This window comes from Micromys minutus (assembly GCF_963924665.1).
Source record: "Micromys minutus genome assembly, chromosome: 2".
Classification (NCBI taxonomy): Eukaryota; Metazoa; Chordata; class Mammalia; order Rodentia; family Muridae; genus Micromys; species Micromys minutus.
Window position 1 is genome coordinate 18,693,569 of NC_137971.1, and position 25,335 is coordinate 18,718,903.

Sequence of the window (25,335 nt, forward strand, 5' to 3'; positions counted from 1 at the left end):
ACTCAACTCTCCACCTGCCTCCCCCACCTGTCACCTTCACCTCGGACAGCCCCAGGGAGCATGGGAAGCCACTGCCCAGGCCAGGGAACTTGCCCCTCCCCTAACCTCTGGCCTACCAGAGCCAGAAGGCACACTGCCCTCAAAGGACAGCTGCAGGAGAGAGGCTTGTCCAGTGTGTCCTCAGTGCTGGGAACTGGCTAAGCCTTAGCCAGGGCGAATGGGATGCACAAAGGACCTACATGCTGCCATTGGCCTGGATGGCAGTGCCACCTGCTGGATGCCAAGAAATGTTGTCTAGCTTGTGCCAGCCAGGGGAGCCTGAGAAACCAAATATGAGCCCCAACAGACCTGTGGGCATTTGAGACCTTCTCCAAGCAACAGCTGGAGTACCTGCTGCCCTCTGGTGGCAGCTATTGGGTCCCACAGCACACCCTAAGGAAACATGGCTACACTGCATGGCATGTTCATTAGCCACGAACAGACCCTGTCCATCTGTTTCATCTTCCTAGGGTTTTCAGCAGAACTTAGTGTTGTTTTAAGAGTCTAGGAAGTTAGAGTTCAAAGCTAAGGCCATCTCATGAATACTAGGCAATGCCAGACTGCCTTGGGCAGCTGGACACACTCCCTGAGAACAGAGAATACACAGAGGAGAGGTAGATCTATACATGAGCTTCTCTCCCTGGACTCGAAGCCTAGAGTCCTGGGTCACTATGACCTAGGTTTAATCCAACAGTGGACTACAAATACTCCCCACGTCTACAGCTGCAAGTGACACCAGAGATTTCCCTCTGGGGGTGTGCAGTTCCCTAGAAGAAACACGAGGAATCAGCCCTTGTTGCCTCTGGCTCACACATTTCTGAAAGCTTGTCATCTCATGCTCTCACACAGCATGAGCACAGCAGCTCCATGATCCCAAGTGGGCTGTGTGGGGTGGCTGCCTCACTTATTCTGCCTTCCATGGGTGTTCCTTCACTCTTTCAGATCTGCCACACACACACACACATACACACACACACACCTGTCCCAGCAACTGCTGCAGGAGACAGGGCAGAAGATGCCATCTCTACTTTAACGAGACAGGAACACAGTGAGGTTGGGTGACCAGGGCCCACAGGAGTAGCATCAGGTTGGATGCTCTGCTATGCCCATCTGTAGCCAGACCAGCAGAAGCTCTGGGCTCCATCATGCTGTGAAATGTGAAGTCGTGTGCTAGGCAAGAGAGGAGCAAAGGCTTTATTGATAAAATGCAGATGTGTCTGTACACAGGACCCTGCTGGGGCCATGACCCCACCCTGCCTGGGTTACAGTTAGGAATGGCCCTGTGCAAACCCCTGCCATAGAGCCTGGCTATCTGGCCACCTGCCTCATCTCTGCAGATTGTGCTGGGTGCAGGGAGAGGCAGAGAGGCCCACCTCAAGCTCCTCAAGCCCTGGGGTCCATGGGGCTCCTTCCCCATCCAGGGGACTGGCACTGTGCCCAGGGCAGAGTCATGGTGAGGGATAAAGGGGGAGACAGCAATTGCTTCCAACCCTGAGCAGAAAACTGGAGTGAGCACAGTGGTGGCACCAGATGACAGATCTGGGTTCCAGGTCTGCAGGACGGCCCCCGTGGTTCCAACCTGTGGTGGAGTGCCACGTGCCTTTTCTCCGACAAGGTTGGCAAGGCCTGTGTATGTGTGGCAGGCAGCGCTGCTTCCTGGGTGCTGAGCACTGGTGGATCCCATGCCCTGGAAGGCAAGTCCCTTCACAGCTCACTAAGAGCCATATGGCAGGATGGCGGGAGCCACCCCTGAAGATAGCAGCACTGGAAGGCAGCGACACGCTAAGGGCCCCACAGCCTGCAGGGGACCTCCATGGCCTCTTTCCCAGGAGTCGGGTGCCTTCAGTCCTGGGGTGCTGGGGGCTGGTTAATGATGACCTGGATGACAAAGTCTTTTTGAATCTTGGTTTCCTGGAGCCTTGTGCGGTCTGTGAGCAGCTTCCCGGAGAAAAACCATCTCTGCCAGGAGGGCTCAATGCCCTCCTGGCTGTGCAGCTGCCTCTTGAGTTGCCCCACTGTGTCAGGCAGGCTGGCATTGAGCCTCACGTCCTTGCCCGTGGAGAGGCGCACTTTCAGTGGGAATTCACGGCGCACACTGGAGGTGGGCTCAGGAGGCTCCAGGCTCTCCTCCTCCGTGTGCTCCAGCAGCAGGTTCACGGGCGGAGACAAGCAATAGATGGGCAGCTGGTACCGATTGCCCAGCTCGTCATAGCATTCGCAAAGAGTCCCTGTGGGAAAGGCAGAGGTCAGCGTAATCCGGGGGACCTGACATCATACACTCAATGCTGTGTCCCCCAAATCCCCATGTTGAGGCATATTTGGAAGGATTAAGGTTACACGGGTCAGGGGCTGGAGAGATGGCTAAGAGCACTGACTGCTCTTCCAGAGGTCCTGAGTTCAAATCCCAGCAACCACATGGTGGCTCACAACCATCTGTAATGAGATCTGATGCCCTCTTCTGGTGTGTCTGAAGACAGCTACACTATACTCATATACACAACATAAATAAATCTTTAAAAAAACGGTTTTATAAAAAAAGATTACATAAGTAAATGACAAGGGCCCAATCTGAGAGGACCAGCTTCTTTACAAGGAAAAGCCCCAGAGAACCCACCCAGCCCTCTCTCTATTCCTGCATGCTACCATATAAAAACAGCAAAAAAAAAAAAAGCTGTAGTCCTCTGTTGCAGTAGCAGACTCGAGTTAACTCACCCACTATAGCTACTGCACAGTCCCTAGTCCTCCCCACAGCCTGGTCATCCATGGGTGCTGGCTCCCTCAGCCATGGCGTGCTGTCTTTCTGACTGAGCACACATGCTGGGTGTCAGGCTGGGCCCCAGTTTCCTTACTGGTATAATGAAAGTGGGAATACATTTACTTAGCCTTCAGCACCCTTGTAAGTGCTGGTACTGGACTAGGTGGTCTTATGCACATCATGACTAACCCTTTGTGACTGCAAGGGGTTCAGGCTCTAACCTGAGACTTGTCCTGTTCTGGGACACGGCTAGAAAAGGTCATAGCTGAAAAAGGAACACAGTCAAGACCCAACTCTGTGACTGAAGATCTACTGTTACTTTCCTTTCACAGCTAATGAGGGTTCTAGGCACAGAAACGAGGCAATGCAGTGAAGGTTCCAGATCAGTGTGCTTCAAATGCTCTGAGGCCCTGAGTGCCCCCAGCAAGCCTTTAGCTGGTAGGTTTTATTGGTGTCTGTCTTCTCATTATGCAAAGAGGGATCCTAGCCATCCATCCCTCCTACCTTTCCCCACCCTCCTCCTGACGTGTAACCAAGGCTGGCCTTGAACCTGAGCTTCAGATCCCAGTGTCTACCTCTCATGATCACAGGCATGTGCCACCACAATTGGTTTTGTGTCTTGTGGTTCATGCCCTAAAGAGTCATTTAAATGAACAACACAGCACACATATGCATACTCCATCTCCACCAGCTTAAACAGAAACGTCTCACACGCGACTGGCTTTCCACCTCTGTGTTAACTGAAATCCCCACCCCCAGTCCTGGTAAGAATAGAGCTCACCATGAGGCAGGGTGATGCTGGCTCCATCCAGGATGGCCTGAGCCAGCTCATGGTCATTAGCTTCAGCAGCATAGGCAGCAGCCTTGAGGGCATCCCAGATCTCCTTCCGGCCCTCAAAGGCAGGTGCTGTGTCCCAGAACTCATCTCGCTTGCTCCGCAGCTGCCCATCAGTCATGGGGTAGTCACTCTTCCACTTGAGTCGCTCCTTCTTCAAGGGCTCATTTCGACCTGGGTAAGACAGAAGCAGAGGCTCAGCATGTCTGAAGCCACCTAAGCTGTAACTGACCCCCTCTCTGGTCCTGGCCACCAGTCCCTATGTGTTTAGGGCACTGGGACACTTTCTGAATAGCAGGGACAAGTGTGGAAACCCAAGTCAGGGATATGAAATAAAATTTCAGGCAAGTATGTTCTTGCCCCTTGTATTTATTTGTTTTTATTTTATATGTGTGCACCGTGTGCATGCCTGGTGTCTAAGGACGCCAGGAGAGGAGGGTGTTAAATCTCTTGGAACTGGACTTATGATTATAAGCTGCCACATGGGAGCAGAAACTAAATCTGGGTCCTCTATAAGAAGAGCAGGTGCTCTTAACTACTGAGCCATCATCTCTCCAGCCCCTGAGCCAAGTATGTTCTGTACAGATGTACCTCATCTTACAATGAACTACCAAATCCATCATAAACTGAAAATATTATGAGACAAAATGCAAAGTTTCTATAGTCTACAGACCACTGCAACTTAGCAACACAGTCTGTCCAACCTGAATGTCAGCTGTCCATGAATGGTCAAGACAGCTGCTACCCAGCATAGGGAGGGTGTCACACTGTACATTGCTAGCAGAGAAAAAGATCAAACCTAAAAGCTGAAATGTAATCATCAATCACTTCTGCACCTTCTAAATTCTAAAGATTTTGGGCCAATGAGATGTCTCGGTGAGTAAAGGCACTTGCTGCCAAGCCTAAGACTCAGTTTGTTCCCTGGACCCCACATGGTGGAAGGAGAGAACCAACTCCTAAAAATTGTCCTCTGACTTTCATGTGGGTATGGGTGTGTGTGTACATGCACACACACACACACACACACACACACACACACACACACACAAACATAATTTTCTAATTTTATTATATATGAGTGTTTTACCTGCATGTGTGCACCATGTGTGTACCTGGTGCCCTCAGAGGTCAGAAGGAAGTATTTGAGCCTCTGGAACTGGACTGACAAATAGTTGTGAGCCATCACAAGATTGCTAGGAACTGAACCAGGGTCCTCTGTAAGAAGCAAGCACTCTAACCACTGAGCTATCTCTCTAGTCTTGACAATGTAATTTTTAAATAATTTTGTGTTACTATTGCACCAGTATGTCTTTTTAAAAAAGATTTCTATATTTATTTTATGTATATGAATATACCATCGCTGTCTTCAGACACACCAGAAGAGGGCATCAGATCCCAATACAAATGGTTGTGAGCCACCATGTGGTTGCTGGGAGTTGAACTCAGGACCTCTGGAAGAGCAGTAAGTGCTCTTAACCACTGAGCCATCTCTCCAGCCCAACAATGTAATTTCTTAAGGGAAAAAAATTAAGGAAAGTAAGAGAAAGGAAATGAAAAGAGAAAGGAAGGAAGGAAAAGAAAGACAATAAAAAGATCCTAAGTAAGTTAGAGACTGTTTACACCTTTGCTGTGGTTAAAGGTTTGTTATTCTGTTTTATGAAATATCTCACGGCTGACCTGGAATTTACGATCTTCCTGCCTTTCTAAGGTTTGAGATTATAAGCATGTCCCACTGCCTCCAGCTTGTTATTGGACATTTTTCATCTTGCTCTTGGATTATAAAGAAGTACATGTCTAGTATAAAAAACATCTGGAAACAGTACAGATATGTTAAGATTAACAAAATAAGACCAGGTGGGTTAACAAGGAAGACCGGGCAGTGTCCCGATGGCCAGGATGCCCTCTATAGACGAGCATCCTTAAGGATGCAGTTAGGGTTTCCCATTGGATCAGACTATGGTGCCAGTGAGCTTTCCCACTAGTCAGACTTGTGCAGGTCTTAGTACTTCAAATACTTAGTACTTAATCTATAAAGTACTCCATCTCATTACAGAACATTCAAATTGTGATTATGGCCCATCTTTTAAGCTTTTCAAGAGGATCATGGGTATAATTATCTTACTAGGAAGATTCAGCCCCCATGATTTGTGAAGAAAAAGGAGTCATAGTATGCCCATGAATATGCTTCTTACCTCATATATAGCCAAAGCAAAACCGTAAAGGCCCACAAACTAGAACCCAATAGGCTGCCATTGGCCCCCTTTATTATTTTTTTTAAATAAATTTCAAAACAAAGAAAAACCCAGTAACACAAACTGTTTACAGTCAAATACATCAGAACACAGGCAAGTTCTTAGATTCAATGACCTGCCCACCCAGCTTTCTTTCTTTCCTTCCTTCCTTCCTTCCTTTCCTTCTTTCTTTCCATTCTTCCTCTCTGCATGCTAGGCAAACATCCTATCATGGAGCTACACCTCAAAACAACCTAACAAATGGGAAAACCAAGGGTTTCTGTGTTGTCAAAAGCCAAAGAGACACATTGTGTACTGGCTGGTTTTGTGTCAACTTGACACAAGCTGGAGTTATCACAGAGAAAGGACCTCCGTTGAGGAAATGCCTCCATGAGATCCAGCTGTAAGGCATTTTCCCAACTAGTGATCAAGGTGAGAGGGCCCAGCCAACTGGGGGTGGTGACATCCCTGGGCTGGTAGACCTGGGTTCTATAAGGAAGAAAGCTGAGCCACGGAAAGCAAGCCAGTAAGTGACATCCCTCCATGGCCTCTGCATCAGTTCCTGCTTCCTGACCTGCTTGAGTTCCAGTCGTGACTTCTTCTGGTGATGAACAACAATATGGAAGTGTCAGCTGAATAAACCTCTTCCTCCCTAACTTGCTTCTTGGTCATGATATTTTGTGCAGAAATAGAAATCCTGACTAAGACACTATATTCTGACTAAGTCCAGCCTCTGACCACTGCACTATGTTGTCACTGGGGGGAAATTACTTAGAATTCAAAAGGAATGACAGGCCAGGCAGTGGTGTTGCACACCTTTAATTACAGCACTTGGGAGGCAGAAGCAGGTGGAACTCTGAGTTCAAGGCTAGCCTGGTCTACAGAGTGAGCTCCAGGGCAGCCTGGACTACACAGAGAAACCCTGTCATGAAAAAAAAAAAAAAGAAAGAAAGAAAAAAAAAAAAGACAGACAGGTAGGTGCAATATTCTGTACTCTGCACTTGGGTCATGATATTAAATTCATTTCTTTACAATCCTTTTCCCAGAAAGGAGTTAAGATATTTTCATGCCAATATAAAATTTCAATTTTCTTTTACTTCATATTTATAGTGTCAACTTTCCACATAACTAAAATGTTTGAGACTGGAGAGCTGACTCAGCAGTTAAGAAACACTGGCTATCTTACTAGAAGACTCTTGTTTGTTTCCTGGCTCCCACATATGGAACACTGCTGTCTCTAACTCCAGATCCAGAGGACCTGAAGCCCTACTGTGGCCTCCACAGGTACCGGGCATGCATGTGGTACACAGACTTAAATGCATGTGGTACACAGACTTACATGCAGGCAAAACACTCATACACATCAAATTACTAATGTCTTATTAATAACTCTACCATGTAGACATAATAAACTTTTTCTTTTTTTTTCCCGTGTCTGTGCATATAATTGTTATATTTCTGAGGTGTGTTCATGACCTAATAATTTTAAAAAATCGTAAACTGATTTCTTCAGCATCTGAAGAAAACTATTCCTGTGAAGTGTCATTTCTTCTTGGTACACATGTCCAAATGATCTACAAGACAATTCTAGCCTATGGTCAAGTCTAGGGGCAGAGGCTTCTGGAAGCATTTGGAGGCTCAGCCATCTCAAAGCTGAGGGCTGAGACCTCACAAGAGCTAGGTGAAGCATTAAAGTTCATCTTGACTAGAAAGCAAGTTCAAGGCTGTACCCTACACTAGGTCATGCCAGCAGCTGGGGTTGAGGCTGCACTGCTTTGCTTCACTGGGGCTGGGGGCAGGAGTGCAGCTACTCAGTACAAGAGCTGTTACTCACTGACCACCGCTGAAGTCTTTTCATTTACATTCACTATCCCATCCCAGCCTCATGGCCTGGGGCAGTAGTTACTAGGATGCAATTTCACAGAAGACAGGGCAGATGCAGGGGGGTTAAATGGCCTGCTCAGGGAAGAAGGAGAGGTTTTACTAAATCCTGTGGCTTATACTGCAAAATACACAGTTCCTTGTGTGTGAGTGGAAAACTGTGGACAACACTCAATGGAAAATATTCCTGGGAAACACAGATCACCTCTGGGAGAAAATAACTCCACACTAGCCCTTGAAAATATTCAACAGAGGCCAGGTTTAGTGGTGCACACCTTTAATCCCAGCACGTGGGAGGAAGAGGCAGGCAGATCTCTGTGAGTTGGGAGGATAGCCTGATCTACATAGTCAGTTCTGGGACAGCCAGGGCTATAAGATGATATACAGATGATATGTATAGATATACAGATGATAAGTCCCTGTCTGTCGGAGGGGATGGGATGGGATGGGGAGGTGCACATAACCAGAGTGGTGGCCAATGCCTACAACTCCAGTACTCAAAAGATGGACTTAGGAAGATCACCAGTCTGAAGTTGGCATGGTAACACAGTAAGTTTTATGTCAATCTAGGTTACCCAGAGAGACCTTGCCTCAAAAACCGAAAGAAACAAAAAACCAACACCAGTGATGGTCATAAGACGCAATAAATAGGGCGAAAGAGTCAGAGCCAGAGAGCAGTAGAAGAACCAGGCTTACCTGTACTTTCTGACTGGGAATTGTAACAGGTGATCAAATAACAAAGTTAAGAAATAAGTCTCTAAAGCACGAGCCAGGGACTGGGAAGCGGAGGGGGCTGCAATATAAACTGACTGGAATATAAAATGAATGAATGAATGAATGAATGAATGAATGGTTGAATGAGGGGGCATGAGCCAGGGATACAGTGGGATAGCCTGCACTTCTATTATGGAGGCCCAGTGCTATGGTCATCAAGAATAGACAAAGAGGCCAAAAGAACAGAAGAGAGCCAGAAATGAACCCAGGTGCACATACCACCTCACTCCATTGCTGGTAGGGACAGGGGTAAGAGACGGGCTATTTGGTAATCATGTTTGGGTTAGAGGTTTTCCAAATAGGCTAACCCCTACACTTCCCATGAACCACAAAAATCAAAGCAAGATCAATGGAGAGAGGTGCTGGGAAATAGCAACTTTTGGAAACACGTATTTTGGGATGGATTTTGGATTGAAGATGTGTTTGCCTTGAGAAAGGACCCATATCTTCTTGTGATTTCTACGGCCTTTGCCTCTGTCTCTTTGCATCTTTGGGGGTAATTATTCCTTGACTAGAGATGTGATCCAGTAGGAGCCAGGGCTAGTAGTGGGGATGCCCTTGGGGACTTGACTATGAGCTTCTGGCCTCTGTTCAGTGCTCATTGGCTTCGTGGACCTTTCTGTAGTTTTCCCGCCTCCTTTGTTGCTGGATGTATTTCTCTGGACTTTCTGGCTGAGGTAGGGTTTGATGCATGGCAGCTCCTAACCTGCTGAGGGCTGAGCAAAGGGCACAACTGAGTGTCAGTACTGCCTTTCTTCCTTTTCTGTAAGACAGGGTCTCAGCTGGTCTAGGATGGCCCTGAACTCCTAACCCTTCTGCCCTGACCTCACTAGGCTACAATTACAGGAATATGTCCCCATTCTCTGCTAATCACAGGCTTTCTACAGAAGCCACAGGCAAGCTTTGGGATGTTTCAAGTGTTACCTCAACTGTGCCTGACAACTAAGGTTACTGACTTGGGACCATAAGGACATCTGAACTGTAACTGTGTACATGGCCTCTCCCATGGGTTCTGTGTAAAGGACTGATCTTCACAATAACATCTCCGTGGTGGTTTGCTGTGTAACTGTGAGAAGGACAGTTCAAATCTCTAGAACCCACACAAAAGCAGTATGGCGGCATGGTGTCTACCATCCAAAGTTTCTACATTACCTTGGAAGCCGACATTTGTACCTGGGATGCTGTCTTTCTTCACAACTTCCTTGGGGACACTGCTTTGTTCATAAATCTCTTAAAGCAACATCCACCCACACAGCGGCTACCTCTCTAACATGTCATTTATACACTTCTCACTCATGACCTAACAGGGCATGAGCCTCTCCAGGTATCAACTGCACCACAGTGACACGGATACAAGGCTTTATGAGCTTCCCTCATCCAAGGAGGGAGTGGTGAACAGGAGCAGAGGGGAGTTAACATCACGGAAACTGGAGCCCAGCCAGTTAGCTTTCAGTGTTGTTCTCCTGTGAGGCAGCAGAGGGCAGTGGCAGCATCTCTAGGCCAGCCATCAGTGGGTCATAACAAAGATAGCAGCTCTCCAACCACACACACATGAGCACACACAGGACACATGCCTGGATGTCTGACCCCTTACATACCAGTGTGTACAATTAGACAAAATCCAGGTGAACCACTGAAGGAAGCTTACCATCTAAGCATCAAAGTCAACTGATGATGGCTTTTTATCTTTACTTTCAAGATATTTTGTAGGTAGTTGAATTGAACAACAAAGCAAAAACCAACTAGAGCTGGGGAAAATGACTTTGTGAGTAAAACACTTGCTACATAATACATGTGATGACCTCAGCCAGGTGGTGGCACAAGCCTTTAATCCCAGCACCCAGGAGGCAGAGGCAGACAGATCTCTGAGTTCAAGGCTAGCTTGGTTCTCAGAGCAAGTTCTAGGACAGACAGGGCTATAAAGAGAAACCATGCATCAAAGAAACAAAAACCAAAACAAACAAAAGAAAAGGTGAGAACCTCAGTTCAGATCCCCCAACCCTGTGTGATTGCAGAGCTGGGAAAGTTTGCTGTGATGGCCATGTTTCTCTGTGAACTGAAGACACCCCACCCCCACTACAAAAGCTGTGGGCCAGCTAGCTTAGTGAATCCACAGAGACTGGTTCAAACAAGCTGGAAGGTGAACGGGACAACTTGATTTTACTTCTACTAGAGTACTCTGGCAAATGTATATGCTGCACACACACACACACACACACACACGTCAAATTGGACAGCTGTCTGTGGTTGTACTAGCCAGGAGGCAGAAGAACTAGCAAGAATTTGAGGCTAACCTGTACTACAGAGAATGCTAGACTAGCTAGTGCTCCACTGTGAGATGCTGTACTAACTCAGTAAACATATGAATAAATAAATAAATGGAATAATAATTTTAAAAAATTATGGAGCTGGTGTTTGGTAGAGTGCTTGCTCAGCATGCATGAAGCCCTGGTGTGATCCTTAGGATCACATTAACTGGACTTCATGTATAGTCCCAAGATTCATGAGGTAGAGGAAGGAAGATCAGAAGTTGAAGGTCATTCTTCACAGAAGGTCAAACTTCACAGAGTGAGTTCGAAGCCAGCCTGGGTTACATGAGATTTCGTCTCAAAGGGATATGAACACTTATATGGCAAATACATTGTTATACATCTTATTAAGCTCATTTATTTAATATATCAAAACTACAAAGTTTGGCTCAACTTTTTGGTTTTCTAGGAATTTATTTTGAGAAAATAACCCTAAGACAAACGGTCTAACTCCGCAGTTTCTAACAGGGAAAGCTGGGACAGCTGAAACATGCAAAGAGGAAGTAAAATTTATCTCTGTACCACCTATCAGTGGCAGCCACTTTGTAACCATGAGGAAAGGCTCTAGACCAGCAAGTGCTCTCTGTCCCAGCTTTTGCTTCTAAAAAGAGTATGCATAATTATGTAAATATTAAAGAGACTGCAAGAATTTATACTGAAATGTGAACAGTGCCTATATAAATGACTAGCAGTTACCAGTGATTTTTTTTTTGTTAAATTGTCAAAGTTTTCTACAATGAGAATGAATTGTATTTATAATCAGATTGTCATGGAGGTGGTAAATAAGCTCAGAGGACACATATTTTGGGGGGTAGCCAGAGAGAAGCTGAGGACGGTGGGGAGCAGGAAAGCAAGAGCAGCAGCTAGAGTTTTGGCATCGGCAGCACTGTGGGTTTTGTCCCAGGCCAGGATGGGCTCTGGGAGGTCCAACAGCAGCACATCCAGTGGTGACTACTTAGGACTCCAGTTGCCCTGCATAAGCTCGAGTCAAAGCTGGAGCAGGGGAAATGCCCCTGCTTTGGATGCAGCCCCCAGAAGACTGTAAACACAGTAATTATGGTCAAGGCACATCCCCTGGGAGGTGGAGGAAACATCTACCAGGTCCTGGGCTCCTGTGACTGGAGTGAGCAGGTAACAGCAAAAGCTGCTTGTGACTGGGCAGATGTATGTGTGACTGGATGGCAGGAATCTCCCAGAGAGATTGCATAGCTCCTGCACTAGAGTTTCTGGGGTGCAGCTAAGAGCACAGTTGACAAAGCTCAGGTGGCCCAGCTGGTAGAAACACTTGATGCACCAGTCTAAGGAGTTAAGTCTGATCCCTGAAACCAGGGTGTGTGTGTGTGTGTGTGTGTGTGTGGTTGTGTGTGTGTGTGTGAGGGGGGCATGATGTGTGTGAGTGAGCATGGGCCACAGGCAATGTGGAGGTTAGAGGACAGCCAGGGGTTCAGCTCAGTGACAGCGAATTACCTAGCTAATGCCTAGGTGCCTGTCCCTAGGTTCAATCCTTAGCATGGGAAACTAAAAATCCCAATTTATACCTACAAGTGGGGCACATACTTATAAACCTAGAACTTAGGTGGTAGAGGCAGGATGAGCTAGCATTGTTCATGGTCTTCTCTGCTGTATATGGAATTCAAAGCCAGCCTAGACTATATGAAGTCCCACCCCAAAAACCCCTATTTGCAAACACAGCAGAGCAGGAGTGGCAATGCTGTAATAACTCACAGGTTAACACAAGTTAGCTCAGCATATGGTCTCCAAAGTGGCTGCCACGCTGACTTCGGGAGAGGAGAAAGCAAGAGGGCACGGTGTCTGGTTGGGGGAGGATAATGACGGTGGCTGCTGTGGCTTGGCCTGGATAATGAGCAGTGTCTGGCACTACCACCAAAGGGAGGGCGGTGGGAGGGAGGAGGGCCAGAAAGAGACACTACAGGTCCTTTCCAAACTGCCTATGGAGGTGGTGAAAACGTGTGTGTGTGTGTGGTCACTCCCAGCACCTGACTCAGACTGCTTAAGTCAGAATGACTATGTAGAACAGGAGTTCTCAGAAACACAGGAAGGGCATGGCACACTTCCTGGCCTTGCTCTCAGTAACCTAGTGTCTTGAGGGTGTCAAGCACAATGCAGATTCTCGGAAATGTCTGCTGAATTGTGACTGAACTGACAGAGCAAGGTGGGAGTGCACGCTCGTGTGCATGTGTATACCGAGTGCTTTTGGAGCCTAGGCTGCCCTACAACTCATCTATCTCTGCTTCAGGCTCTTGAGCACAGGGATTACAGTGTGTACCATCACACCTGCCTTCCCTCTGCTTCTTGATCTCAGACCCCAGGAGATTCTTCTGATGGCTCAGGGACTAGAGTAACTGAGCCCCTGAGATGTGATACGGAGCTGGAGACCAACAAAAGGGAACAGACGCTTCCCAAGACAAGCCAAGAGCTGGCCCTATTTATGCCTGCAGAAATCCCTCAGCTATTTCCATGCTCAGTTACCAAGCTCCACCCCAGGCCTGGCTCCAAGGATGGGGCCAAAAGTGTCCTGCCCTGAAGTACTGATTATGGACAAGCCTGGGCTTGTGTTAGCTGAAAAGATGAAGCTCCACACAGAAGAAAGCACAAGTCAGAGTCACCTGGCTCCTGCAGTCGGGCCGCAAAGGCCCATTTATTTGGCTAGAACAAATTCTTCAATCTCCCCTGGCTCTTCCCATTGTCCCCAGCAGTCACAGCTGAATGCAGAAGTCTGCAGTGACCCACCTGGCTAAGGGGATAAGAGGTCAAAAAGAACCACTGGCCCTGAGAGGATCAGTTCAGCCTAAGAGGGTACAGCCAGGAGAAAAGTCCAGGTAATCCCTCAGGAAAGACAGTATTTATAGCCAGAGGTAGCCTGAGATGACCCTCAGAGCTCAGGTAACCTTCGATGGGAACGGAGAGGGAGTCTGTGCTGGTCTAGCTCAATTCAGCTGAGGCTCTAAGCAGGCCTGTGGGCCTTGCCTCCTCTATTCCCTGGGGTCAACCTCCAGGGCTCAGGGAGGGAAAAGGGTGGAGCTGGTTGCTAAGTGACAAGCCAGACATTCTAAACTGTATCTCCTCCTGGGGTACACAGGGTCTCAAGTGGTCCTGGGCAGGGCAGAAGGATTGAGGCAGGAAGACTCCTGTCCTCTAGGGTTCTGTCTGGCTCTGACAGCACCACACCCAGAGCACCACACTTTTCTCCCACTATCTTTCTCAGTGGCCTGAAGCTTTAAGAGCCCTGAAGTTTATCTTCCTGGTCCCAGGGGCAGGTTCAGCATCTGGTACAAATGAAGTGAGCAGACAGTATGGGAAAAGGCAGAATCACTGGGAAGAAAGCCCTGCAAATTGGGGAGGATTGTTTTGAGAGTAAGATAGGAAGAGGGAACAGAGGAGGGCCTGAGGGGGCTGAGGCCAGTCACAGAGTGCTCAGTGAGGAGACTGCAGAAGGATGAGGCCCTGGATGCCAGAAACCAAGCCCAGAGAGGGCCGGAACCTCTGCGGTGAAGGGAGTTCCAAACGTAGCCAAGAGAAACAAGTCTTACACAGAAGTCTCAGGGGCAGCTATGGAAAGGACAAGAGGGCTCACAAGAGCACAGACTGCCTGTGTATTCACTACTCTGACACAATGTACACATTCACAGGCAGGCCCCCTGAGTATACTAAGGAAAGATGTCACTATCTGCCCTCTGGCCTGAGCCCCCAGCCCAAGCCCCTGGAAAATCAAGCAAAAGCAGGTAGTACCCAAAGTGAACAACCCTGGTTACCAATCAGGGAACTGGCTACTTCCTGAAGAAGAACTAGCCTATGTGGGCTTGAGTACAAACAGAGCCCACACCTCAGGAAAGCAGTCCAACATGCCACATGGCCAACTGCTCCCATAGCTGAGGCTAGTCTGGAGGAAGAAGACATAAATGCCATTAAACAGCAGGTGCTGATAAAGTACTCACACTTAAGTCCATGTGAACTTTTAAGATTACAGCTGCTCCTTCCCTGTAGTGACTACATTCTCCTCCTCAGCTTGCACTGACATTTGTGCAACCAGGGTCCTGACCTGAACATGAATTTTCTGGCCACAGATAACTAAGGAGACACGTCACCTCTCTGCTTTCTGACTACTCCCCAAGACCTTCAGAGATGGGCAGAGGAGGGGTTCTCTCTGACCAGCAAGTACCTTCGTAAATGTGGTACCATCCTATGCCTCAGTGTTCCCATATGTAGAAAGACCATTTCATGGGGCTGTGGTAATAGCTAAGTGTGACCACTCTGACTAGTGCCTACATAAAAGACACTGAAAACCAAGTAGGTCAATACCATGCATTACCATAATGCAGCAAGAGGTCAGCAGCTTCTCTGTGAAGTTGCAGTGATTTTTTAAAAACCCGAAAACTCCCACTCTTTACTTGCAAGTGCAGGAGAATGCAGGGGTTAAACAGAGTTGAGTTTAACAGGGACAAAGAACAGTCTTGATGGAAGCTGAGTTCCTGGGCAGACCTCATGGCACAGGGTCAGCATTTTTCCTAGGGTAGAAGAGGGAGATGGCAGCTAATAAATACATCAGAAGCTCTTTTGGGACTGCTAGAAAGGTCTCCTGGATCTGGCTAGCTCCCTTTGCTACCTTGGGACTGTAGGGAGGGAGGGAGGAGAGAGAGGGAGGGAGAAGCTCTCTGCTACTGTTTTCCACACAGGTAGACCAGTTGTCTCAGCTGCCATCAAAGGGGAAAACCCAGTGAGTACCAGCCATGTGTAAAGTGCCACTCTGGGCTCCATATTGCTTGGCATCAGACATGCAATTCCATTAGCACATAGCATTGAAGGGAGGGCAGAATCTTGAAGCTGAGAGTGACACCTTAATATCATTTAGCCTTAGCCCTTCATTTTACTGATAAGGAACCTGGGTCTGAGAGGTAATGTGACTTGCCCTGGAACCCATATCTGTTTCCCAAGTGAGTGTGTGTGTGGCATAAATCCTCCTATTAAACTATTCTACTAACAGAGCAGGCTAAGTTCTAACTGGAACGTGAAGATATCTGGAGCTAAACAGTGATTATGGAGGAAAAGGCAGAAAGCAAAACAGAACAGGAGCAAGGTGACAGGAGTCAGAGGTCCAGTCCAGTTCTAAATCCTGGACCCTAGCCCACTCCTAGGACTGAGTACCCAGTAGGTCCTTCACAGGCCTGGAGAAGCACATATTCAGGAACCAGCTAGACCCCAACTAAGCACAGCTGGCCTAGGGCTCAGCAGTGGAGCCCAGTCTCCCATCTCATACAACTACCCTGCCTGGGGCAATTGCTGCACCTTGTAGAAGCCAGCTTCCATTGCTGGATAAATCTGAAGGCAGAAAGTGAACACTAATTCTAGTTACTCCTCACTGGGGTAATGGAACACAGATGCACAGACCTGAAGATTGATGAGCCCCCTGTACGTTGAAAAGCACAAAACAAAAATGCATTTAATATACCTGACTTACCCAACAGCACAGCTTAGCCTGGCCTACTGTCTTGGTCCATTTTCTGTTGCTATAACAGAAGAGCAGAGAGTAGGTACTTTAGGAAGGAAGAAAAGAGGCCTATTTTGGCTCATAGTTCTAAACATCCCAAAATAAGGTGCCAGTAACTGTCTCTAATAGGCAAGCTAAGTCAATACTATGCATTAGAACAATGCAATTAAGGTCAGCTTCTTCATGAAGTTGCTGTTTTGAAAAACTTGAAAACTGTTGTTTTTTACCTCAAAGTGAAAGAGAATGCAGGAGGTAAATGAACAAATGAAGTCAAGTGCTGCAACAGAAAAGCCAAAGAACAAGCTGCGTGTGTTCAGGAAAGGAAAGGGGCAAATGCGGAAGAAAGCATCAAGCCACTCATTGGGCAGATCCCTTGATAAAGGCCCCACTTCCTCTCAACATGGTTTACACTGGGACTAAGCCTTGCCTGAGTGCTGTCAGGGTCTTGGGAGCAGGCTGGTAGGGCAGTCACCTCCTGGAGAAGGCCAGGCAGAAGAAAAGGGAGGTCGGGAGAGGCTGGGGTGCGGTCTGACCTCGAGCAGAGGTGAGTTTTAAAACTACAAACAACAGTGGGGCTCCCTGCACTTCACTACCCTCCACACTGACAAGCCCTACTTCCTGTTACTGCTTTTCTCATTTCAACATTCAAGATGGTTGAATCTGATACATGCATAGACTCACACCACTCAGCCAGACTGAACTGGAAGAAACGAAATGCCCAAGGACAACAACCAGGACAGAGGCCATGAACAGCACTTAGGAGTTAGTTTAGTTAGGTTAGTTGAGAGGACTGAACAGCCCAGGTGAGGCCTAGTACCAAGTACACTAGACCTCTGCTCCACAGCAAATCCACACAAGCATATTTAAAACTACTGGGATCAAGCGGGGCATTTGGCACACATCTGTGATCACAACAGTTGAGGAGACAGGAAAATCAGGAGTTCAGGATCATCACCAGCTATACAGTGGGTTCTAGACCAGCCTGAACTGTATGAAACAAACAAATAAACAAGCCCTACTTTATATGATCCAAGCTAAAAAGATTGTGGCTTTCCCTGGTGAGGCTCCAATATCTCTCAAGCCCTTGGTTAATTTAATCTGCATTTTGTTCATAAGCCAGTAAGGATCTCTATGCCCTTGTCTTTCTGGTTGGCACTCTTAGTGGGGTGAACTTGGAATGAGAAGTCCAAGTCCCCTTCATCATGACTCCCTGTGTGATCCTCCACACACATCTGCCACACATGAATGCCACTCTTATCTACCTAGAGTCTCTGTGAGCTGCTCAAAGTATATGCACACTGATGCTCAACATTCTGAGGTCTTGAACCCTACAATTTCAAGGATCATCACCCACTTCCTCATGCAGCACAGCTTGGGATACACACCGTTTAGTTTGCAGATTGACAGAGAACTACTGAGCACATTCATGCTCCAAAGCCAAGTTTGGGCCTTGCCGGCAGCTGTGCCTGACTCATCCCTTCCCCTTCCTCTACAGTCTGTGACTCACCAGCCCTGGCAGACCTTGTCCCCTGCTTTCCTTCCATGCACTAAGGGGGTCCAGATTTCTAGCTTCAATCCATCAGGACCCAGGACTGAAGCCTTTTTCCTGACAGGCCTGAAGTTCCAACACCAGCCCTGTGTGGCGCTCTGGGACATTCCCCCATGCTTTGCTGTCTTAGCAAATACCTGACTGTCAACTACTGCATGACAGGCTCTTGAGAACCAATACAGAATGGTCCACAAGAAATATGCACATACCCCCCCCCCCCCCGGGGAGGTTCAGTTCTGACTTAACTGTTCTAGAGTTTGCTCCTTGCTCCCAACACCACAGGGGTTTCTAAGCTCTCCAGATGGTTCCAATAGACAGCCATGCCAAGAAGCACTGATCAGGAACTTGCTACACGGCCAAGCTGGCTGCTTTCTCTGTTTAATCAGGCCTCTGTGAGGGCCTGGCAAGAGGCATTCTGGGAGAACCCTTTGCCTGCTTGAGGCTGACCATCTGGACGGTTGGGCTGGCTAATAGCAGTAAGGGATAGCTCAGGGGAGACCCTGTGCTTGGGAGAACCTCAATGCATGTCCAGAGGGCAGTCACCTCTGCAGAGAGAACAAACCAAGCCCCAGCCCAGGTGGATGGATCTGCAGGGAGACAACTTGGATGGGCTCCCTGCACTCCTTACTTCTAAGGCTGGCAGGCCCTTTCACTTCTCCCTCTTCCTGACTCCACTTAGCCTGAGGCCTGACCAGTGTGACCAGAGCTGAGACACCTTCTCCTTTGAGGACACAAAGGACTCTTCCTCCAGGTCTAAGATGTGGTTGTGTGTATAGAAAACAATCAGCACCAAGACAGGGGAGTGAGTAGGAGAGCAGAGAGAGGAAATCTGTTTCCTAAGAAAACCCCACTCCTCCCCAGCTGCTCCAGAACGAAGAAGGGAAAAACCTGACTCATTAGGGTCTGTGACTCATGGGCAGGCAACACACTTGCCAGGATTGGGTGGGTAGTCCACAGGGGGCTCCTAACTGGAACTGCACAAATAAAGTCCATCCTTCTCATTCCCTATGTGTTCCAGGACACATCAGCCACAATAGCTGCTAGGCTGTTCTGGCAAGAAAACCTCACTCAGCTCAGGCCCCCAGTAGCCACAGGCTCCAGAGGCTGACTGAGTAAGTTACTAGCTGCACTGGGAAGGTGAGAAAGCTAAAGTATTTACAGCATCAAAAAGCAGCTTTGAAATCAGAATACCTGAGTCTACTTCTTGATGCCACCCTTCACAGATGTGACCTAGGGCAGCCAAACCTCTGGACCTCAATCTCAACATCCATAAGCTGACAGTGAGGTAGTACAGTCCTATAACCCAAGCACTTGGGAGGCTAGTGCAGGGGATCTTGAATATAAGGCCAGCTTGGGCTATATAGCAAGAATGCATATCCGAACAGCAACAGCCATAAAGCAATCTGAAACAATGAAAGCCAGGGCTTCAATGAGTAGAGCTTCCCCCTACTTCTGCAGGAGGATAACAGGATCCAGATTTCTGGATGAGACAATGGCCCCAACTCTGGTAGCACCACGTCCTCCATCTTCAGATGAGTGGCAGCAGCTCCTCAGTGGGCAGAAAGGTCAGAGGCACTGGCTGTGCCCAGCTGGTTATGGAAATGCCCGAGAGGCTGCCCAGGTATCCTAAGGTATTTATTTTGGTGATGCCTAAAGTGGTCTTGGCAAATAGGGAACCAGGAGGGAATACAGGGGCAGCCAGGGCTCCCAGCATTCTCACAAACACACCCAAGGCCTCTAGCCAGGACACAAAGCAGGGTCTCCAAACTGAACCAGGAAATCTCCATGCTCCTCCTGCTCAGACTTTCATGTCCTTTCCCTACAGAATGGGCTGACCGAGTGGCCAGGTGAGCCCTGGTTTAAGTAACAGCCTGAGACTGGGCTTTTGTTTCTTTCCTTTTTAAAGACAGCAAACTCTTATCCCCATACACACACCCCAAAGAAGGTAGTAGAAGGCTTTCAAATAAGCTATTCTCTAAGGCAGGCAAAGTAAAGCAGTTTTGGGGAAGTGAGTGGAGAACATACACCACTCCTGCTGATAGCTCCATGAAGACCACAGGCTTCAGGGGACACAAGAGCCTCAGCTCCCACTCACAATACCTTCCCTGGGCTTCTCAATGGGAGCTGGTGGAGTAACAAGGTCCTCACCTGGGTATCATAACCCAGCTCTGTGTGACAGGACATTTCAGCTGAGATGCTCTCAGACCAGATTACCTGGCAGACCCTTCTTGTACCAAGTGCTCTGGGCAGAGCTGCTTAGGATTCTTAGCGGGTCTCTCTGCACTACAGTTTGTAGCTGCTTCTCATTTTCCATTCAACTCCAATCCACTCACTGGAAAGCCTGTAAGGACTCCTGGCTCTCCATAACACAGCCCCTGCCCAAGCTGCAAGTCAAGCCATCTGTGCTGTAATGTACACACACACACACACACACACACAGACACACACACAGACACACACACACACACACACACACACTCAGACAAGCTGCAAGACTGCAAGACTAAGGAGAGTCTCCCCACTCCCCAGTCTGTGTGTACCCCCTGCCTCCCAAGCTAGTTAGAGTGGAACCTGCTCAGACCACTCACCGTCATTTACTGGTCTTCTGGGGCTAGATGGTGGACAGCAAGACGACAATCAGCCTGACCAGACAAGCTTATTTCCTTGACTCAGCTGAGACTGAGCCATACAAATGATGCACAATGGTTTTGCTTTTTGATACAGTATGCTCACGCTTGTTATGAAAATATCTGAATAATTTAGGAAATCCTTGGAATGTGTGCACTGGCACATTTAAAAAATATACAAACATACGATAAATATGTAAATCCAAAGCTGAAACAAGCATCCAAGTAGGTAGGAATGAGAGTGGAGGCGTGTAGCCAGTCTGCTGGGAGCATACGCCCTGACCCACTGCCTCCTCCACATCTACCAAAGCAGTGTCTGGGACCCAGGGCTGCTCAGCTCTGAGGCTTCCACACCTGACCCAGTGTAACACAGACTGGCAGGGAGGGAGGAAGCCGCAGCCTCATGCCTGAATTCAGACTCATTTCACCCACCTTCCAATACGCAAACTACCCTACTTTGGCCTCTGCTGATGCTATAAGAGCAAGCTCTGGGCCTCAGTTTCCCTTAGCGGTAAGGATGGTAACAGAAGTGTGGGATGGGAGAGAACCTTTGTAAAAGAACAACCCAGGAGCCTGTGAGCCAACACTGACAGCTCTGCGGCCATCCTGTTTCTGGTACTGATACGGTCAGCCTTGAGCTCTATATCTTAGGACCCTGCTCCCCCACTCCTAGGTAACCCAATTTTCTATTCTCAAATGACAGCTGGGGTGGAGCCAGGAGGCCGGAAGGCAGGGAAGCAGATGATTACTGGCTGCTAAGGTGTGCAGGCCCTGACAAAAGGGTCATGGCCCAGATTCATTTCAACATTTGATTCCTGAGCACCCTCAGGGTTGAAGACCTTGCCAGGCTCTTAAGGATCTGAGGAAGTGAAGTTGACATTTTAATTACCTTAAGAATATCCAAAGCTTAGGACTACCTCCTCAGAGAGGTCCTCCCTTCCAACCTGACAGGTGGCCTCCCTACTCCCCACCTCAGCTCTCCTCCTAATTCAGCAGTTGGTAACTCACTAACTTGATCCCATCTTCACTACTGGAAGAAGCCTCTCTAGGGCAAGGCCTGGATCTCTCCTTCATAGTAGTCTAGGTCTCTGGTGTAGACTGAGTTTTCAGTATTCCTTGGGTGGCTGGGTAGATGATTAATGAATGGAAGGAAGGAAGGAAGGAAGGAAAGAAAGATGGATGGATGATGGATGACTAGCTGTCAGACAAGCAATGACTGACATATAGGAGACTCAAACGGTTGTAGAGAAACAAAGGCAGGAATGCAACATGTCTTGGAAGACTTACTGCAGGAGACAGGATCTTGGGACCTTAGCTTTGGAAGAAGTGTTTCATGTGGCAGAAACAGAGGCCTTCAGTCAGGTGAGACAGCCAGGGCAGGCAGCAGGACCAGCTGGGCATCTGATAGATTGACCTGGACCTTGCAAGGTCTAATTGGTGCCCTGCCCCATCCCACGGTCCGCCTACTTACACTCTTCTTTGTGGATACATGAGGGTTCTATAAATGTCTAAACAAATGCCTGTGGTGTGGTGAGTGGGGTCATGTCCAAACTTAATTCTTAGCTGGCACTCATTGGACTGCCCTGGTGTTTTGTTTGTTTGTTTTCAATCTCTGTGCCTCTCTTCAGTTCCAGTTTAACTGATTATGTCACCACAGGGCACTAAAGAAAACTCCCAACTTTGTCAAGACAAAGCTCTTATTGCCCCTGTCTTCCAGACCTCAGAAGTAGGTGTCTCCAACTTCATTCAGCTAGCCCAGTAAGCTATTGGCTGTTTTGATTTGTGATAGGGTCTTACTGTGTAGCCCAGGCTGAGCAGGGACACTCTGTGTAGCCTAGGCTGGTGTGATCCTCTTGCCTCAGTACCCAAGAGCTGGGATTACAGGTATGTGTTTCTGTATTTAGCTTACAGGTTAACTTAATCATGGAAATGCTGACATGTCTGTCAACTAAAACTTTGCTTCTGTCAGGCTGTGCACTTCCCAAGAAAACTGGCAACTCTAAATGAGCTCGTGTTTGGTACTTGCAAGGAAGAAAATCTGGATGAATGCACACCAACTTTTCCAGCTGACACATATTTGTAGAAGACAATTGAGTGAGTCCTACAGTTGTAAGTCTGTCTGGCAGTACAGCAAGACTGTCTCAAAAGCTAACAATGAACCAAAACCTAAGCAAGAATGGGTTTTGGGCAGAACTGAGTCTCCACACTGCAGGCACACCTGACATGTATGGGTGCTCAGTGATTTAAGAGAATGAACCAGAGAGAGCATCACAGGGGAGGTGATGCTCAGTTCTCCTGGGAAAAGGTGATGATGAACATGGTGGGGGTAGGAATAACAGAGAGGACCTGCCGCTACTCTTGGTAGAATAGTCTCTTAGCACAAGGCAGGCTGACAATTGGGTGGCCAGAGGAGTCAGAGCTGCCCTAGGCTGTAAGGTTTCCTAGAGCAGAAGGCCGTAGGGCCTGCCTGGCATGGAGCTGCTGGTCACAGCCCATATCACCTGTCCTTTCTGAGACTAGTCTGACAAGGGCTTAAGATCTGTGTCACAAGAGCTGAGTCAGTCTGGGATGGGTGGGGCTATGCAGAGGCAGGGCTGGCAGGTCAAGCCTCACTCTCTCAGGAGTGCTCCATTGGTTCCACACAGGTCAGAGCACCCCCCGCTGTGCCCGCCCTTGTGAGGGTGGCTTAGAAGACAAGAGCCCCTCTCTATCAAACCCAGGAGAAAAAAGAGGCCCCCAGGAGAAAGTGGCCTTGAGAAGATGCCCCTGCAGACAGGCTGCAGCTGCTATCTGTGCACTAGAAGACCACCTGTCCCAAACCTACTCCCTGCCATAGATGCCAGAAAGGCTCCGGAGTGAGGTGAGCAAGAGGAGGAGGCAGTACCAACAGGGCCAGGCAGCAGGAGCTGTTTTCACTATAGCCACCAAAAGGAGAGAGCCCTGTGGGCACACCTCAGAGCTGGTGGGAAAGGCATTCTCTTGGTTTCAGCTCAGCTAGAGGGCAAACATGGCTAAGGCTGGCGGCCCTGACCAGGGAAGCTATTTGCTTGCAAGTGAACATTTTGTCTCCTTGGTGACCCAGGGAAGCACAGGGCAGGCGCCAGTCACAAAGCCAGAAAGAGCCCTCTATGCTACACCAGGCCTTGACATTTCCAGCTGGGAAAGTGGATAAAAGCAAAGCACTCCCTCCCTCAGTGGACTCTAACCATGGGCCGGGAACCACATGGTTGCATGAAGACCTCAAAGATGTGTAAGGCTCCACCTCGTGCCTCCAAAAGCAAGGACAGAAAACTGGGGAAGGAGCAAGAGCGAAGATGAGCAGGACTTTAAAAGAGAGAACACGTTGGGGGAGAATGCAGAAGAGGCTCTGAGAGGAGGGTGGTATTAGATAACAAACAAGCCAGCCAGCACATCCCCACAGGCAGACAGCTTCACCTGCTCGGTTTGCTCTGAAGCAAAGATGAGAACACCTTGGTTTGGAGGCTCCCTCCAGGTGGTTGCTTTCCACTTAGCTGGCCTTCAAACTGCCTGCTAAGCCAGTCAACTGCCTGGACCACAGTGTCACAACCTCTGCTGTCTAGGCCCCCATGTAGCCCTAAGTTCCACCCCCACTGCGCTCCAGGGCAGCCTCTTTTCACTGGTGAATTATTTAGGCCTTTTTTTTCCTTTATTTGTATGTGTTTTGCCTGCATGTATGTCTGTGCATCATGTGTGTGTGGACACTGAATTGGAGTTACAGATGGTTGTGAGCCACCAGGTGGATGCTGGGAATCAAACCTGGATCCTCCACAAGAGCAGCCAATGCACTTAACTGGTGTGGTGGGCCATCTCTCCAACCCCATTACACTAGGGCCTGCCGTGTCACCTGTGCCCCTTTCTTCCTTTTGGACCCGCAAACCACAGGCAGTCAGCTCTCCTCCTAGGAATGCTCCATACGTCCCAGACCATGAGGTAATTACTTGATTCATCGGAGATCAGGCTGTAGATTAGGTTAGAGATGCCTGGGATCAGGCCCAGAACTGGCAGAAGCTGCAGAATAGGAACTCAGTCCACACCCTGTAACACTAAGCACAGTTAGGAACCTCACCCAAACACCTTCCTCATTTTTAAAAAACTTTAAAAAACGACATATGCAACACACAGAGAAATTACCTAATAGAAACATAAAAAGAGAAAAATGTAAGTCTCCTGTATCCTACCACCTAAAAATAACTAGCAGAACCACACTGAGGTATTTCCTTTTTCTTCTCAGTTCACATGCAACTGCTGGGGTCATACAGTGTGTGCATAAGTGAAACCCGTAGAACTGTGACAGCTTCACTCTGATGCCAGCTCCCAGCTCAGCGAATCCCAACCCCCTGCTGCTAGCCAGGCCCACCTATGGCAGGCAGCTCAATACAAATTCGGATGCTCACTCTGTGGTGCCCAGTAGTGACTCTGGAAGTACATGAAATCTAAATAAAATAAAATAAAATAATCCTGCCATCTTTATTTCACGACTCATCCAGGAAGCAATTACTCGGAGCTTACCAGGCTATGTGCTAGCTAGGCTCAATACCAATGCTTTTCTTCAAAGCCACACAGTGTCCTCACCTCATTCACTTACTCTTTCAGTTGAGACACATATGAAGCCCTAGGCCTGGGACTGTGGTCAGAGTAAGACACTTTCAAGGTCAGAGCTAGTCGGGAGACAGCGGTAAAAAGGCAGATCAAGTTACAAGTGCAGAGAGCAGAGATGAGGTCTCAGGGCAGGGTAGGGGCACTGCTCGGACACTGGCCCAGAGAAGATAAAGCAGAAGAGGACAAGCTCTGGTGGCTCAGTCTAGGCC

General features: G+C 48.3%; 1 protein-coding gene across 2 annotated transcripts in view; it reads right to left on the reverse strand.

Annotated features, from left to right (window-relative positions):
- Nucleotides 1-1,227: 1,227 nt before the first annotated feature.
- Nucleotides 1,228-25,335, reverse strand: part of UBTD1 (ubiquitin domain containing 1) — a 52,606-nt gene continuing 28,498 nt past the window's right edge. Inside the window, exons 2-4 of one of the 2 annotated variants that reach the window (XM_080912869.1) lie at nt 16,301-16,349; nt 3,576-3,803; nt 1,228-2,267 (exon numbers count right to left, since the gene is read on the reverse strand). In XM_080912869.1, the coding sequence (XP_080768995.1) occupies nt 1,882-2,267; nt 3,576-3,750 (561 nt within the window). In that variant the 5' untranslated portion in view covers nt 3,751-3,803; nt 16,301-16,349 and the 3' untranslated portion in view covers nt 1,228-1,881. The remainder of the gene's footprint in view (nt 2,268-3,575; nt 3,804-16,300; nt 16,350-25,335) is intronic. The other variant, XM_080912868.1, reaches the window with a different exon arrangement.